Genomic DNA, 17,477 nt, shown 5'->3' on the forward strand with positions numbered 1-17,477 from the left:
CTGATTATCACAGTAGTATCGCCTAGCAGACAGAACACTAGTGGAAGACTAGCAAGCGGTTGTCTTCTGAGTTCTGCGGGAGCTTTCCTCCTGGTGCTACTGGGTTCCAGTAGATGCGTCGCTGCAGCCTCAGCAGGACAAGCCAGGGGTCTGGACAATGGGGCTATTTGTGTTCTTGCCAGGCAGAACTTTTTAACAAGTAAACATCCATGTAGAATGATTAAATGGAAAGTTGCTTCTTATGATGGTCTGAGTTGGATTTTCTTTTCCTTTTGTTTTTTCAAATCTGAGCAGAGTGGGCATCTGAAGGGACCACGTCAGCAGCAGCAGCAACAGCAGCAGGGGTGGGGTAAGTGTTCCCTTAGACTAGAGCCTAGTGGGCATCATCACGAGTTTTGTATAATGAACTTAGCTTTCTCCGATTTTCTTCTCCTGAAGAACCTCAAGATTTTTATAGAGCTTCAGTGGTGTTAAATGAATTCAGTGGTGCCAGAGATAGAACTGTTAGAAATGTCGGACAACATGTTTGTTAACTGAAACCAGAGCTAAGTTACCTGAGAAACTATCGAGATTCAGAGAGCAGTACTTATTTTGTACACATCGGGGAAAAAAAAACTATTTCAATTTATATTTTAACAACAAAATGTTATTTTCTTATCAATTCATATTTTGTTTTTACTTTATGGATTAAGAAAATAGAACCTGATGAACTAAATGATGCAAGAAAGAAAGTGATGCTGAGAATGAAAAGCTTCAGAAAATACTATTTTCAAGATCAACAAAACAGCCTTGGAAGGAACCAGAAAAAGAACTCTAAATAGGATTTTTAAGAGATGCCTACAAAAGAACAATGGCAAAGAGACCAACACTTACATGTAGAAATACTGCCCCCTAGGGTCAGCCTCTGCACCTTGTGGATGGAAGCCCTGGAAGCAGACAGAAGCTTGGGCGTGAAGGGTGAGTGGGAGGTCCGAGGCCCGAGCTCAGCAACTCTTAAAATCAGTCATGCACAAGATGTTGTTTTCATCTCAGGGAGAGATTTCTGTCATCTGGGGCCTGAGATTCCTGGGACTCACACAGTTATGTCCATACCACTCCTAACGGTGAAGAACTGCTGACACTCTCTGACGGTGGACAGCCCCAAATGCAGAATAGAATGAATGAGTCATGTAGAGATTTGATCTCCCCTGGTTTGTCCCAAGATGGTACACCTGTGCCCATGTTTAGAATATAACAGCTGTGGAGTAGATGATCCTTGGGGAGGGAAGAGAGAAGGGTTAATTGCATAATCTTAAGGATGCTCTTTCTTTCATCTAGACCAGGAGTTAGCTAAATTCTGCAGAGTGGCATATAGATAGTCTTTTTTGGTTCATACCCTGTCGCAATTATTCAACTCTGCCATTGTAGCACAAAAGCAGCCATGGATAGTAAACAAGTAAGCATGGCTGTGTTCCAACAATAGTTTATTTACAGAAACAGTAAACTGAATTTGGCCCACAGGTCCAAATTTGCCCGCTCCAATCTGGATAATAAAACTCCTTAACAGGGGATCAGGTCTGCTTCGGTTTCTGGCATGTGTCAAAGATCCAGGACCGCTTCCCAGTGGAGGCACTGGGCTGCTTGCTTAAAGGGTGCTCGAACCACTAACCGGCAGAGATGTCTGAAGCCACGATGAGCAAGATCAAGTACGGGAATGCTAAAATGCACTGGAATCTAAGAACGGAAGACAGCCTACCTGACCATTTCCATACCAGCAACAATTTGGGCAGAGTTACAAACATCTATTTCTCAAGTGACAAGACAAACTGAGGGAGATCCTACTAAAAATTAAGGATCACTTACAACCAACTAGTCACTGCCACTTGTCATCTACAAGAAAAGGCTTTTTTTATTCAGTACAGGACTCAAGTAAAAAGTAGACGCAGAGATAAAAAGGCTGCCATGAGAGAGGGGCTGGTTTTGACCTGGATATGTACTGTCTTTATGCAACATAGCAAATTATCTTTAGTGTAGTGTTCCTACCTCAGTCTGTAGAATATGCAGTGAGTAAAAGCCTCAACTCTGATTTTCATGTTCGCATTAAAGAAAGATGCAGTATTCCATTTACTGATATGTTACTTGTGTCTAGAGATCTAACACCACACATTACGTCCATACCACTCCCAACAGCTGAGTTTTGCTCTCTAAACAGAAACTTTTGGGTCATGTGTTTTTTCCAGAGCTAATCCCAGAAAAGGTGGATAAGAAAGTTTCCTTCAATTTGCTTTCCAAATAGAGCTTGAATAACACCCTCCTTTTTGTTGGTGACTTGTCTTTTTTGAAATCTCTCTACCGTATAAAATTGTTTGCGTTTTTAACCTGGTTTTAACTGTGGTCCCACTGTGTCTCTTTTATTTTCTCTCAAAATTAGTTTGATCTCATTGTAGGAAAAGCAATGGTTTCCATAGCTTCATCTACCAGAGGAAATAAAACTCTTAACTAAAGAAGAGTGTACTGCACCTTTAAGCAGTAGAGGGTAAACTACCTGCAAATGTGAATTTCTTAGTTTCATTAAAACAAGATAGTTGTTAACCTTTTGTGTGCCAAAAAGTCTAAGTTACATTTTCCTTCAGAGCAATGTACTTTTTTCTACATATGCAGTATGTAGTTAGCATAAAATCATTGGTGCCATGAAGATTATTTTTAAACTTAAATAAATATTTAAATACCATGAATCAGAGTGGTCTCTTTCTTAATTTACAGCTTGTCATATTTTTTTACCCCCTTTTAAAGTTAGAAACACAGGGATTAAAAAATAACAATGGGCCCACTGAATAGTTATCATCTTGTCTAGATGGGTCTGGTAAAAGGAGATGGGGATAAGATTCGTAAGATTCAGTAGTGAATAACTGTTATCATGACTAATCGCAACTGTCACAATTGTAAAGGTAGAAGTTTTGTAACAAAAAAAAGGGGAGTGATTAATCTTACAGTCCAGAAACAGAGGACCCTAGGACCATCAAGAGAGGATCACACAAATAGAATGTGGGACCTTATCCAGAAGAAGCAGCAGCAGAGATGGAGGAAGAGATGGGGGCATGGGGGGGGGGAGCGGCTGAGGACTCTAGATTCATCAACTAAGAAGAGAAGGACTAAGAATTGGTGGCCAGGAGCAGACTTGCAGAATGTGCCCTTTGGAGATGTAATTTATTATATATGCCTGAGTGAGGAAAAAAAAAATATTTTAAATTTATTCTAACATCTTCAATAAGGGATTAAAAGTTCTTGAACCGGGGAAAAAAAAAAAAAAAGAAAAAATAACAGTGGGACTACAGAGCTGACTATTCAGGGCTAGGACCATTTAAAATAGCATTTTGCATATATAGCCACTATTTACCACTTGCCCCGCCCCTAAACAAATGCTATCAGGAACTGAGAAGATATAAATGTGGAATAATTTTAGAAATGAAGTAGACCTCGTTTTCTGGTAAGGAAAACCATGAAGGGTAAAGTCCTTTTCCCAAGGTTACCTAGTTAGTCTTAGAGCCCAAACTAGAACTTCAATGGCCCAGCTTCAAGTCCAGTATTCTTAAAGAAAACTGTAGTAAGATAGAACAGAAAACAATTCCTATGAAGGAAGTAGTATAACATCACCACTGTGGCAATAAACCTCATTCATATTTATAATTTATGAAATATGAGGGGGCTTCAAAAAGTTCATGGAAAAATGGGACTAAAAGATAATGGAATTTTTATACCATTTTTTTCAAGCCCCCTCATATTCCTATAACATGATCTCAATAGACTATGTAGCCATAGCTCTGTGGGTACAAAACTGTTTGTTAAGGAATATCGAGTTGGGTTCTGACCCACAGCGACCCTATATAGGGTTCCCAAGGAACAGGTGGTGAACTTGAATTGCAGGCCTCCCCATATAAGCAGACTTTGCTGTCCAGCGCATTAACAAACAGCACCATACAATGGGCTTTAAATTCTGTGAGGATAAAACGGTAACCTAGGGGCCTAGTCCACTGTGTTATCTAATCATTCTGTTTTCAATTCTACCTACCCTTCACTCTGCTGTCAATCATGTATCTTCCCAAGCCACCAATAAAGATATGCACTCACCTCGAAACTGTCAGTGGTTCCTATAACCTATCAAATGACTCCAGAGCTCTGTCCCCAGTGGAGTTATTTTTTTAATGACAAGAGTAATTTTTTAAATGACAAAAGCCTGAGGATTACTAGTATGGCACTGTAGAATAAGTACTGAACTGATAACCATAAGGATGACAGTTCAAATCCACCAGTCACTCTTTGGAAACCCTACACTGGGTCACTATGAGTTGGAACCAACTCAACAGCATGTAACTTTGCCGGAAGCGAACTGATGAGTGAAAATCCTAAGAATCACTGGACCGGGATAGTCCCACATGACCCTCCAAATTCCCAGAAGCCTCCCTTCTGCTAACACCTAATCAAGAACTCATCTGTGCATATCCTTTATAGGGCCTCTAGCATCTGCTCCCTTGTTTTGGGCTCTTCAGTCAAAATCAAGCTCCTCTGCACCTGACCATACTTTCGGCTTTCGCTACACACCCTATAACTTGCTGATTAAGTGAAGTAAAATAGGAAAAATATACTTTTAAAGTATTTCCTCTTGCACACCTTTCATTTGGGGAAGAGGTACCTTAAAATGTTTTGCTTCTCAGTTCTATAAAACTGTGCTAAATGTATCTTCCACAAAAAAGTCTACTTTTTCATTCAAAATACCAAACATTTACAGACACATGAGCCACAAAATGGGTATGAACTGTCTTGGAACTAAACTATCCGATTCAGTCATTACTGACCAGCAATACCATACCAAAATGAAACAAACAAATATACTAAAGTCAGAAGGGGCCAGTACAGCAAAAAGACATCTATGTTTCTGGAATCTGAGATTAGAAAGCATATATTTCTTCCTTCTGGGTCTGATAAAAAAAGTGTCTATTTCTCTCTTTCTCCTTCTTCTGTCCCCATGCTGGCTAAAAGGATTTAAATCCTGGTGTGGTGCTGTATAGAACTGGTAACTGCAAAGTCGGCAGTTCAAACCCACCAACTGCTCCTCAGAAAACCTGTACAGGGTTCGCTGTAAGTTGGAACTGACTCAACAGCACTTAACCAATCACAATCCACAGCCCTAAAGGTCCCTGCCTTCCTGGAAAACTGCCTTTGCAAAGTTCCTTTTGGAAAGGAAACTGAAAGACCAGAATACTAAGGATTAAACAACTCAGATTCTATGAATTTCTAATTATTTAAACTCTCTCCTAGTCTGTCCAGGACTCTGTCCACTCAAAATGAAAACTGTCTCCTTCCTCCTTAAAGTCACATTTAAATAAAAAAATTTTTAAAAGTCTCGGCATCTCAAACTTAAAATATTACTGATGAACATCAAAGTCTTTGGTATGAATTTCACCTCAGTATAAAGAAAACAAAAATCGTCACCACTGAACCAATAAACAACATCAAGATAAATGGAGAAAAAACTGAAGTTGTCAAAGACTTCATTTTGCTCAGATAAACCATCAACACTCACAGAAGCAGCAGTCAAGAAATCAAATGACATATAGCAGTAGGCAAATCTGCTGCACAAGATCTTTTTTAAAAGTGTTGAAGAGCAAAGATGTCAGCTTGAGGACTAAGATGTGCCTGACCCAAGCCATGGTATTTTCAATAACCTCATATACACGCGAAAGTTGGACAGTGAACAAGGAAGACTGTAGAAGAATTCATGTATTTGAGTTATGGTGTTGAAGGAGAATATTAAAAGTAACATGGACGGCAAAAAGAACAAACAAATCTATGTTGGAAGAAATACGGTCAGAATGCTCCTTGGAAGCCAGAATGGCCAGACTTCATCTCTCATATTTTGGACATAGCATCAGGAGGGACCAGTCCCTGGAGAAGGATATTCCAACCAGATGGACTGGCACAGTGGAGGCAGCAATGGACTCAAAGAGGAAGATCCCCAACCAGATGGATTGGCACAGTGGAGGCAGCGATAGACTCAAACATAGCAATGATTGTGCACAGGGCCAGGCAGGGTTTTGTTTTGTTACGCATAGGATCGCTGTGAGTTGGTACCGACTCAGTGGCACATAACAGGCATCTCAAAGAAAATAACTCAAGTGAAATTTACAGTTTATGTGTTTAAGAGATACGATGAAGGCCAAACTTCAAAAATTGTTTATCCCAAAGGGAGGGAGATATGATAACACATGAGTATTTACAGAAGCCACACAGCTTTAAAGTCTCTGGGAAGATGTACCTTTCACTACAGATTACAGTTAGAATGTCCTAAGGGAGACAATTTTCCTTTCTGGGCTTTCTAGATTTAAACAATTACTCCATTCCATTATAAGATTTGCTGAGAAAACAAGTTTCTACTCACTCTCACTCCTTCCTGTACTGCCTCAAGAAGAAAGAACTCTATTAAGTGGAACCGACTATAAATAGCATAGTTTCTGAAGCTACAATGGCAAAAGAAATCACAAAAGCAGCAACAAGAATCTGCTCACCTTTACAACAGAAGCCAGACAATTACCGCCAAGTGGCTAATGTGTCAGACTGCAAAGTTGTTTGAACTGCAAGGTCGGTGGTTCAAGCTTACCAGCTGTTCCTTGGAAACCCTACAGGGTCGCTATGGGTGAGAATCGACTCAATGGCACTTAACAACAATCAAAGTTTAAATGACGCTACTAATTTGGGAGTTGTGTTCAACATCTGAAAAAAGAACAATTCCCATAAAACTAGCCACTCTCTACTACCATTGAGTCAATTCTGACTCAAAGCAATCCTTTGTAAGGTTTCCAAGGCTGCCTATCAGTATGGGAGCAGAGAGCCTAATCTTTCTCCTGTGGAGTAGCTGGTGGGTTTGAACCGCCAACCTTGCAGTTAGCAGCCCAATGCCTAACCTACAGCACCACCAGCGCTCCTTCTAGACTCTCATTAAGTTAGCTCTGACTCATAGCGACCCTGTCTTGGGTTTCTGACAGCTGGTAGGTTTGAACCTCCGACCCTGTGGTTAGCAGTCAAGTGCTGATCCTACAGCACATTAGGACTGTCTGCTGTTGTTGTTATGTGCCGAGGAGTTGGTTCCAACTCATAGTGTACAGGGTTTCAGAGGCTGTAAATCTTTACGGGAGCAGAAAACCTCATCTTTCTCCCACAGAACAGCTGGTAGTTTCAAACTGCTGACCTTAAAGTTCACAGCCCAATTCGTAACCACTACGCTACCAGAGCTCCTTCCAGGACCATCTAGAACCTGTGAAATTAGTGGTGTCAAAAAGCACAAAAGAGCCTAAAGGCTTCCCTTACTATTTTCTGAACAGTTTAAATATATCTTAGCCCCACTCAGCTTTATTTTCCTCTTCATAAGTGAATGTTTCCATCTCCCTTATGAATTCCTATACTCAAATTTCCCACAAGATAAACAACAGTTTACTGCTGCTAATCAAAAGTCTGAACCTAACCAATGCTTCACGGAAGAAAAGCCTTGGCAAGCCGTTCCTGTAAAGATTACAGCCTTAAAACAAAACTCAAAAAAACTCTAAAAGACCAGACTTACTGGTCAGAGACTGGAAGAACCCTGAAACTATGGTTCATAGTCACCCTTCAGGTATGGAAATGAAGTCACCCCACAGCTCAATTTTCAGTCAAATAGTATGCCTACAGGGGAAAAGTAACACAAGAGAGGTACACACACCTTAGAATGATCACCAGTATTTGAAATCACAAGGGCAGCACTTACCCAGGGACAATATTCAGAAGGATCCAGGAAAGAAGGAAACACAGATACAGGAAACCAAGGAAGTGAAATAAAGGAGGTTACATTGTGGTGATTGCAATCAATCTCAGGAAACAAAATGTGTATGAACTGTTAAGTGGAAAACTGATTTGCTCTACAAACCTTTACCCAATTCACACAAAAAGTTTACAATCTTTCTACCCCACCTCTCTAAAAAGAAAGACTAAAGCCTAGGAACCCTTATGTGGCAGTTCTTGTCATATGGGGTTACTATGAGGCGTAATCAACTCAACAGCACTCAGCAAGAAAGTCATTATAAACACCCACAACCTATTTTTTAAAAGCCTTCAAAATACTTAAGATTACAGAAAAAGAAGTTGTTCAGAAAATTGTTCTTCAAGGAAATTACAGCTATCACTTTATTTTTGTGATAAACAATTCTGAGAAAATAGTATCTTAAAACTCATACATGTTGCCAAAACTATTTACAGTAGTTTTTCAGTAGTAACTCAGCAATGAAGAATAATGACAAAATGTTATTATGTCATACAGTGACATCAGTGCAATGACATAGCAGCTCCCCTACCCAACAACAAAAACAGTCAAATCACCAAAACATCTGTGAAAACTACTCAATGAAGAAATGCCCAAAGTTGTGAATATTCCATGTTGTTGTTGTTGTCAGGTGCCATCGAGTCGGAACCGACTCATAGCGACCCCATGCACAGCAGAACGAAACAATGTCCGATCCTGGGCCAACCTCACTACCGCTGCCATACCCGAGTCCATCAATGATGCCACCTGGCTGATCCATCTCATTGGGGTCTTCCTCTTTTTCTCTGACCCTCCACCCTACCCAGCATGACATCCCTCTCCAGCGATTGTTTCCTCCGGACTACATGTCCAAAGTAGGAGAGACGAAGTTTAGCCATCCTGGCCTCCAAGGAGCACTCTGGCTGCACTTCCTCCAAAACAGATTTATTGGTTCTTTTGGCAATCCATGGCACTTTCAGTACTCTCCTCCAACACCACAACTCAAAGGCATCAATTCTTCTACGATCCTCCTTATTCACTGTCCAGCTTTCGCATCCATATGAGGCTATTGAAAACACAATGGCCTGGGTCAGGCGCACCCTAGTCCTCAAGCTGACATCTCTACTCTTCAACACTTTAAAAAGTTCCTGTGCAGCAGATTTGCCCAGTGCAATATGTCGTCTGATCTCTTGACTGCTACTTCCGCGAGTGTTGATAGTTGATCCAAGAAGAATGAAGTCCTTGACAACTTTTCTCCATTGATAAGAATGTTGTTTATTGGTCCAGTGGTGAGGATTTTTGTTTTCTTGACATTTAGATGTAATCCATATAGAAGGCTGTGCTCTTTAATCTTCATAAGTAAATGTTTCAAGTCCTCTTCACTCTCAGCGATCAAGGTCGTATCATCTGCATATCGCAGGTTGTTAATGAGTCTTCCTCCAATCCTGATGCCACGTTTTTCTTCATAGAACCCAGCTTCTCGTATTATTTGCTCAGCATACAGGTTGAATAAGTATGGTGAAAGAATACAACCCTGTCTCACACCTTTCCCAATTTTAAAACATTCAGTGTTCCCATGTTCTGTTTGAACAACTGCTTCTTGATCTAGGTACAGATTTCTTAGAAGTACAATTAAGTGTTCTGGAATACTCATACTTCTCAATGTTGTCCATAGCTTGTCATGATCCACACAATCGAAAGCCTTTGCGTAGTCAATAAAGCACAGGTAAACATCCTTCTGATATTCTCTGCTTTCAGCCAAGATCCATCTGACATCAGCAATGATATCTCTCGTTCCACGGCCTCTTCTGAATCCAGCTTGAACCTCTGGAAGTTCTCTGTCAATGTATGATTGCAGCCGTTTCTGTATTACCTTTAGCAAAACTTTGCTCACTTGAGATATCAAAGAGATTGTCCGATGATTTCCGCATTCTGTTGGGTCACCTCTCTTTGGAATGGGCACAAACATTGATCTCTTCCAATCAGTCGGCCAGACAGTTGTCTTCCAAATTTCTTGGCAGAGATGAGTGAGTGCCTCCTGTGCTGCCTCACTTTCCTGAAAGATTTCAATTTTTATTCCATCAATTGCTGGTGCCTTGTTCTTTGCCACTTCTTTCAATGCACTTTGGACTTCCTCTTTGAGTATCATTGGCTCTTGTTCATATGGTATCTCTTGAAATGGTTGAATATTCCATAATATTAAAAAAAAAAATGAGTAAAAGTAAAGGTATTCACTTAATAAACTATTCAATCTCCTCTGGAGAGTTTGAGGAAAGGAACAATTAAGGCAATCACTTTGCTTCTTTAACCCTGACCTACAGTAGTATTACAGTAATAAACACACTTACACCAGAATAAACATGTATGTACACATTTACGCTTACATGTGTGTTTCACAAAACAATACTGTTTTTAATTATGTTTTCTGTTCTTTAATATTTCTTTCCTTTTCATTTTTTAATTCACTTCTCATGGCCATTAACACTGACATTTCTTGTTAAGGACTGCCACCCCATTGTCAGGAAAACACTGGTCTGAGGGCAATCCCATTTGGAATAGAGGGGGAGGTAGATTCAAACTGTGTCTCTAGGAGCCCTGGAATTCCTTGGCAATATCTCAGGAACCATCAAGAAAAGTGGGGGGAAGGAGAGGCTCAGCACACACAGGCCCAAGTCTGCTCCATGTCGACCAAAATTACTCAACAATTATCTTGAGATTTCACACGAGATTTTATTTAGAGGCAATTGAAAAAGGGGAATTCTCAGTTTAAAATAAAAAATTCAGCATCCCTTTGACCCAACAATAGTGGATTTGATTTTCCAACTGTGTGACTCTAGAAGTAAATTTTCACTCAAAGCTATAAAATAAACCACAAGTCTAAATCTCACTATAAATTCAAAATAATAGTATTCAATCACAAACACTTAATACTGACCATTCAAAGCTTTATAATCTGCAATCTTATTATCACTGTCTGAGTAAAAGTGCTCCAGTCCCCTCCCCCAACCTCACCTGTACAAAACAACCATCAAGGTTTCTCTCACACTAAAACAAAGAGAGAATGTTTTTAATAATAAAGCAACTTTATATTTTCTAACTTTGACATATTACCAGGTAAACAGACTAAGACACATGAGTTCAACTTTCTCTTTTTGGGTGCCAGAGGACACAGAACAAATCAGTACACTAAACCAAAAACTCAGCAGCTTTCGTATTCATGAAAACATGCACTTTCCCACTGGAATTACCTCCAGCCAAAATATACCGAGTTGGATGCATGGCATTGATGGAACACACAGAGGCAAGGCATTCGCCATCAAAAGAATGCAGCAATTTTCCTGTCTCGTGGAAGATTAGTACACGCCGTGGATGGGCCATACTGCCAACTATAACACAGTCTTCTTGTTTAGGGTCCCACACGGCTTGGAACCTGGTCAGCCAGCGCCCAGTAATGGTGTTATGCCTAGTGAAAAAACATAATTTTCTAAGGAAGTGTTAAATGACGCTAGGTAGCACTGCACAGGGGGTAACGATGATGGTGTTTCTAGATGCTAGTTTTCTTTACTAAGCTATCATTAACCTTCTCTCCTCCTCCCTAAAACTCAGGACAGAGACCGCGCTTTCCTCTTCTTGGAATCACCAGTGCTGAGCACAGTTGTTAGTGCTCAACAGATATTCACATTCACATGTTGAAATGGTACTTCTTTTTGCTAACTGTTTCCTAGTTCAATGAACAAAAAAAGTTTAATAAACTGTCCCATGGAAAATCCCTTAGCACATCCAAACATGAAGCCCTAGAAATAAATTTGTAATCAAGGTTAGTTATGGCTGTTGTAACAGGACCTGCTACTTCTCATATTGGTATTCCCCTAATAACTGAGTTCCAAAGCTATTTTATATTCCTTGCAAAGTTAAAATCCAAAAAGCATTTATTTAGAGCCTCTAACAGCAGGATTGATAGTTCAAACCCATCAGCTGCTCCTCGGAAACACTATACAGGGTCACTGAGTCGGAACCAACTCAATGGTACTTAACAACAGCTCTCTAGAGCAAAAAGAAAATTGCTATCCTTTTATTTGCAGTATCTTAATACCACTAACAAGTATGGTATGCTGTAGCAATCCACATTTCCCACTGCCTCTCAGATCGTTAATAAAAATTCATACTGACACCAGAATCATCACCTTAGATAATTTTTAAAATTAGAAACCGGAAGACTGGAATGAGTAATTTGAAAATGAAAAAAGGAAATGAAGGCAGAAAAACTTCAGCAAAAACACAGACTAATATATTTTAGGGAGTCCTGGTGTGGCACTATGGGATAAGCACTGGACTACAAGGTCAGCGGTTCAAACGCACCAGCTGCTCTTCAGAAACTCTATACAGGGTCACTGAGTTGGGGCCGACTCAATGGCACTTAACAACAATAATATATTGCAGACTATAAAACTCATGAAGCAACACTCAAGTATATTTCATGCCCTGATCCCAACTTCATGAATACTGACAATAAGGGAAATCCTTATTTTCTTCGTAATATGTCATACAATGAGAAGGCATTGAGTAAGTGTCTCCATTTGATGTAAAACATCAAAGTGCGTTTGATGTAAAACATTCAAAGCAGCATAGGCAAGAGATAAGAATGAGATAAGAAGATAACAGGAGTAATTCAGGACTAAATAAAGTCACGACCTTAACAAAAATAACATCTCAGCTGCATAGAACAGCTGCTGACAAAAAGAGATCAAACTCTCTTTATAGACAAAGGGAACCTGGGAGCAAAAACCCTTCTGGATAGGAACTAGCAAACTGGGACAATCAACACTGCAATACAAAAAGCAGGCCTAGTTCATCTATTTGACATCTGCATCCCAACAAGTAGCTCATCATAATCCAGGATCTTCATTATTTGGCATATGGAAACCTACCTGATCGTGGTAAGCAGAGGAATCTGAGAGGATATACAGCTGGTGTCAAAGATTCTGCAAAATAAATTATTAAAAAGTAAAGCAACACAATCTTTGTATTATATCCTCATAGTCTTCTGAAATAACCTCAGCGTATTTAACAAATTTCTCATTGGCTCATAGTATGAAATATGCCTTACTTTAAGTTATCCAGAATGAGGCGCTAACAAATCTCAGCTAATAATACATTTAACAAACAAAAAAAAGTCACAAAAAATATTATAAAGTTCAGTTTCCTAGTGTGGAAATACTGCAATATACTTTAAAACTATCACTTCAAACTTAAAACCAAAACCATTGCTGTTCAGTGATTACTGCCCTACCATCGAGTTTCCAAAGCTATACATCTTTATGGAAGCAGATTGTCACATGTTTCTCCCGTGGAGCAGCTAGTGGGTTCAAACCACCAACCTTTCATTTAGCAGTCAAGCATTTAACCACTGCACCACCCCAGGGTTCCTTTCAAATTTAAAAGGTGCATTATAAGTGATAATTTGGACCTTTAAACTATATTCAGATTCACAGTGATATGGGACATACATAAGGCATATAGTCTGAAAATGCATAAATATCTCAAATTGCATATATCAAGAGCAAGTTCCCCATGAGATTCATTAAAGTCCTGCCTGGATCATTTCCAAGTGCCAACGGGGCTAAGACTGGCCAGCAGCCAAGTTCTTGTGTCTGTGTATGGTTGGAGGGGTGGCGAAGGGTGCCAGTGGTAGAAATACAGAAACCTCTACGGGACACCCTGGCAGAAAAGAAGCTAACCACATCACCACAGCTGTTCTGGTGTAGTTTCTTGGCAATAGATCTTATTGTCTAATCAGATTACAAGAAAGCCAAATCACTAACAGTTGATGCAACAACAGTAAACTTAGCAGTGCAAATTAATAGAGTCAGGGCAAACAGGTAGCTCTTGAGACAAAGAACACACAGCATGAGTGGCAAGTAGATGCTGGGCTGCCCTGATGACTGACTCTCATGCAGAATTTATGCTCACAGAATGCTAGAATCTAACTGCAAAGGCATTAGATGACTGTGTGGATCATAAAAAATTATGGATAACATTGCAAAGAATGAGAATGCCATTTAATTGTGCTCCTGAGGAAGCTATACACAGACCAAGAGGCAGTCGTTCGAATAGAACAATAGGATATGGTATGGCTTAAAATCAGGAAAGATGTGCATCAGGGTTGTATCCTGTCACCATACTTATTCAATCTGTGTGGTGAACAAATAACACAACCTTGCTTGCTGAAAGCGAAGATATCTTGAAGTTCTGACAGACAATAAAAGACTACAGTCTTAAGTGTGGATTACACCTCACATAAAGAAAACAAAAAGCTTCACAACTGGACTAATATGCAACACCATGATAAATGGAGAAAAAAAATGAAAGCTGTCAAGGATTTCACTGTACTCGGATCCACAATCAACAACCATGGAAACAGAAGTCAAGAAATCAAATGACGTATTGCATTGGGCAAACCTTTAAAGTGTTAAAGAGCAAAGATGCGACTTTGAGGAATAAAGTGTACCTGACTATGGTATTTTCAACTGCCTCATATGCATGCAAAGCTGGACAACTGTCTTTGAATTATATATTGACTATCCCATGCGAAACAAACAAATCTGTCTTGGAGGAAGTACAAGAAAGCTCCTTAGGAGTGAGGGTGGCAAAACTTCATCTCACATACTCTCGACCAAGTTTTATGCTATCAGGAGGTATCAGTCCCTGGAGAATGACAACATGCTTGGTAAAGTAAAAAGTCAGCGAAAAGAGGAAAGCCCTCAATGAGACTGGATTGATACAATGGGTATAACAATGAGCTCAAACATGGCCACCACTCAGAGTACGGGTAGTGTTTCGCTCTGTTGTACATAGGGTCCCTATGAATTGGAACCAACTGGGACCTACCATATTCTGCAGACCATGCTCTTCCTGACAGCTGAACCTCAGGAGAAATCAGGTGCTACTCTCCTGCCTGAACTACAATATACACGCAACTGAAACTGAAGCTGCCATTCAGCACTGCACTGGTAAAGTAGGCCTCACTATCCCCAAATTAGGAGCTTCCCATGCTAACATTATCTCCCTTCTGAGACACCACACAATCTGGTTTGAGTGGGACTTCTGGGATTCTTCAGTGTTAAAGGAAAAGCCTGACATCAACTCCCAAGTGTAGTTATTGTTTTTCCTTACCAAATAATGTAGTTCCAAGAAATCTCTAAAACAAAACTGCTGAAAAGCCATTAAATCTCAGTCCTGGGCCTTTAGTAGCCTAATAACACTAGTGATTAAATATGTTGTTGTTAAGTACCATCAGGTCGGTTCTGATTCATGTTGACCCTGGATAGGGTTTCTGAGGATCGGCTAGTGGGTTTGAACCGTTGACCTTGTGTTCAAGCCAACCTTGTGGCCCAGTGCTTTATCCCACAATGCCACACCAGAACTCCAGTGATTACACAGGGAGCAATATACCAAGCTTCTGGTTTATTGATAAAATAGCTAATTCGACTCTTTAGATTCCTTCGGACATATTTCTGTCTTCCAAATTTACCTGAGATTACAATCAGCACAAGTGGTCACCATTCTGTTACCAGTTATAGGTGAAAAATAGGCAGAGGCAAGGGTCTTTGTATGTTCAGTGAAAGAAATCAATGGTCGGTTTCCCTTGGGAGTCAGTCTTCTTGCATCATAAATATGAACATTCCTGTAATGTAGGAATAATTAGCAATATTGCCATAGGACATACAGCTGCCCTCTAAAATAGGGCTGAACATAATTAGACAATCAAATACTACACTGGAGAACATTTAAGATAGAATTCTTCAGTCTTCTGTTATTAATTTTATGAACATTAGCATAGATAAAAAAATAGGAAATTAGAAAAATTCCAAAACCACATCAGATACACATATGGATAGAGACAGACAAGTCTCTCATTGGTTTTCCAGTCTCTCCAAGAAAAAAGTTAGCAGAGACCATGTAACTCTACATTTTTTTAAACTGGTTTTAATCTCCTTAAAAGATTGAAAAGTAAATGTAAATCATGCATCTGTTTCAATAATTCTATTTATTAAACCCACAAAAAACTCATTTTTATGAAAATATTATTTTTAAAAAACACTTTCCAGTGAATTGTTCAGCAACAGTGGTTTCTTCTACATCATCTTAAAGAAAAACTTATGAAGGATTTCTGGGGAGTAGAAAAAGGCTATTAAAAGTTGAAATCTTTAAAGAAAAGTCCAACTTCCAAAAGCAGAACTCATTTTGTGCAAAGAACATAAGACTACTGTCTAGTTGCTTGGAGTTTTTCCCCCTTTTTCCTTTTATATGAAGAAAAGCTTTATAAAAGGGTCACATTTAGTGGAGTAAATCTAAATAGTCTTATGCCTTTGGAGCAAAACTACTTACCAGTTTCAAACAAATTTAGCCTCTGATTGAAATATGGAAAAACAAAAACCTAAATGTAAAAAACGTGGAAATTCCCTAATATCAATGGCAAAAACAAAAAACAAAACAAAAAACAACCACTCTCAATCAGTATAGAAAGAAAAACCAGTTATCCTTTAAGTATCATGAGCATCATGAAAGTCAGATGTCTTTGACAACAAAACTAAAACATATATTCCTGGCATTTAAATGCTTAAATCATGAAAAGTTAAGACAAACATACCTCAATCCAGCAGTAACGAAATACTGTTTATGCATTGGGTGGGTATTAACAGTTCTTATTTTTTCCATAGAACACTTGGTAAATGTCTCATAAGAAGTTCCAGGTGTCCGTCTATCTACTATTGATATACTGCCATCCCAGTGTCCTACTACTAACGTGGAGGCATCTTCTGTCAAGAAGTCAAAAGAAGAAAAGGCACTGCTTTCATTTCTATACACCTAAGGATATAAGAAACAAACAACTTGATTATTAATTTATTCAAAATTTAAAAATGAGTTTATAATACTCTCAAAGAAAGCCAACGTACAAAAAACACTTTACCCAAATAATCTCATTTGTCCTCCTATCATCCCCATAGGAAGCATGTTAAAAACAAAGGCACTCATTAGCTGTGAGACTTGTCTACAAATCAATTGGCCCATGTCATTTAATTTGTAGGCAATGTCAGGGCTATGTCCTAAATGTCACCTATGCCAGGGCTACATTCTAAATTTCTTACATTTGTGTTCCAGAGCTACCTGAAAACTTGCCAGAAAATGAACTGAATCTGAATTCTACACACTTGAAATTTTATCTTAATATATATATATATACACCAAGTAACTTTGTCAACAGAGTCCACAATATATGACTCAGTGTTCGCATGGTGAAGTATGATACACAATTTGACAGTGAATCAGGTTATATCTATCAATATTTTTAATGCTTACATCATTTGAATTAAGAATAATTTCACTAAAGATATATGCAAGGGTGTCCACTGCAAGAATGCTGTGGTAGCAATAACAACCAACCTACATGCTCACCAGAAGAGACTGACATGACAGTACAACTCTACTCAGAAATACCATGCAAGGCCAAAAAGAATGAGGCAGATTTCTAGTAGTAACTGTCCAAGACATACTAGTAAGCTAAACAAAAGCAAAAGGGTATGTTTATAGTCTGAAACCATTAGTACAAAAATGGGAATAATCATCTGTATCTCAATGCTGTGTGTGTGTGTGTGTGTGTGTGTATATATAT

General features: G+C 39.2%; 1 protein-coding gene across 1 annotated transcript in view; it reads right to left on the reverse strand.

Annotated features, from left to right (window-relative positions):
* Positions 1–10,990: 10,990 nt before the first annotated feature.
* Positions 10,991–17,477, reverse strand: part of WDR76 (WD repeat domain 76) — a 49,609-nt gene continuing 43,122 nt past the window's right edge. The window contains exons 10-13 of the mRNA XM_006831879.1: positions 16,455–16,672; positions 15,336–15,488; positions 12,733–12,786; positions 10,991–11,267 (exon numbers count right to left, since the gene is read on the reverse strand). Coding sequence (XP_006831942.1) covers positions 10,991–11,267; positions 12,733–12,786; positions 15,336–15,488; positions 16,455–16,672 — 702 coding nt within the window. The remainder of the gene's footprint in view (positions 11,268–12,732; positions 12,787–15,335; positions 15,489–16,454; positions 16,673–17,477) is intronic.

The sequence above is a fragment of the Chrysochloris asiatica genome, unplaced genomic scaffold (genome assembly GCF_000296735.1).
Source record: "Chrysochloris asiatica unplaced genomic scaffold, ChrAsi1.0 scaffold00004, whole genome shotgun sequence".
Classification (NCBI taxonomy): Eukaryota; Metazoa; Chordata; class Mammalia; order Afrosoricida; family Chrysochloridae; genus Chrysochloris; species Chrysochloris asiatica.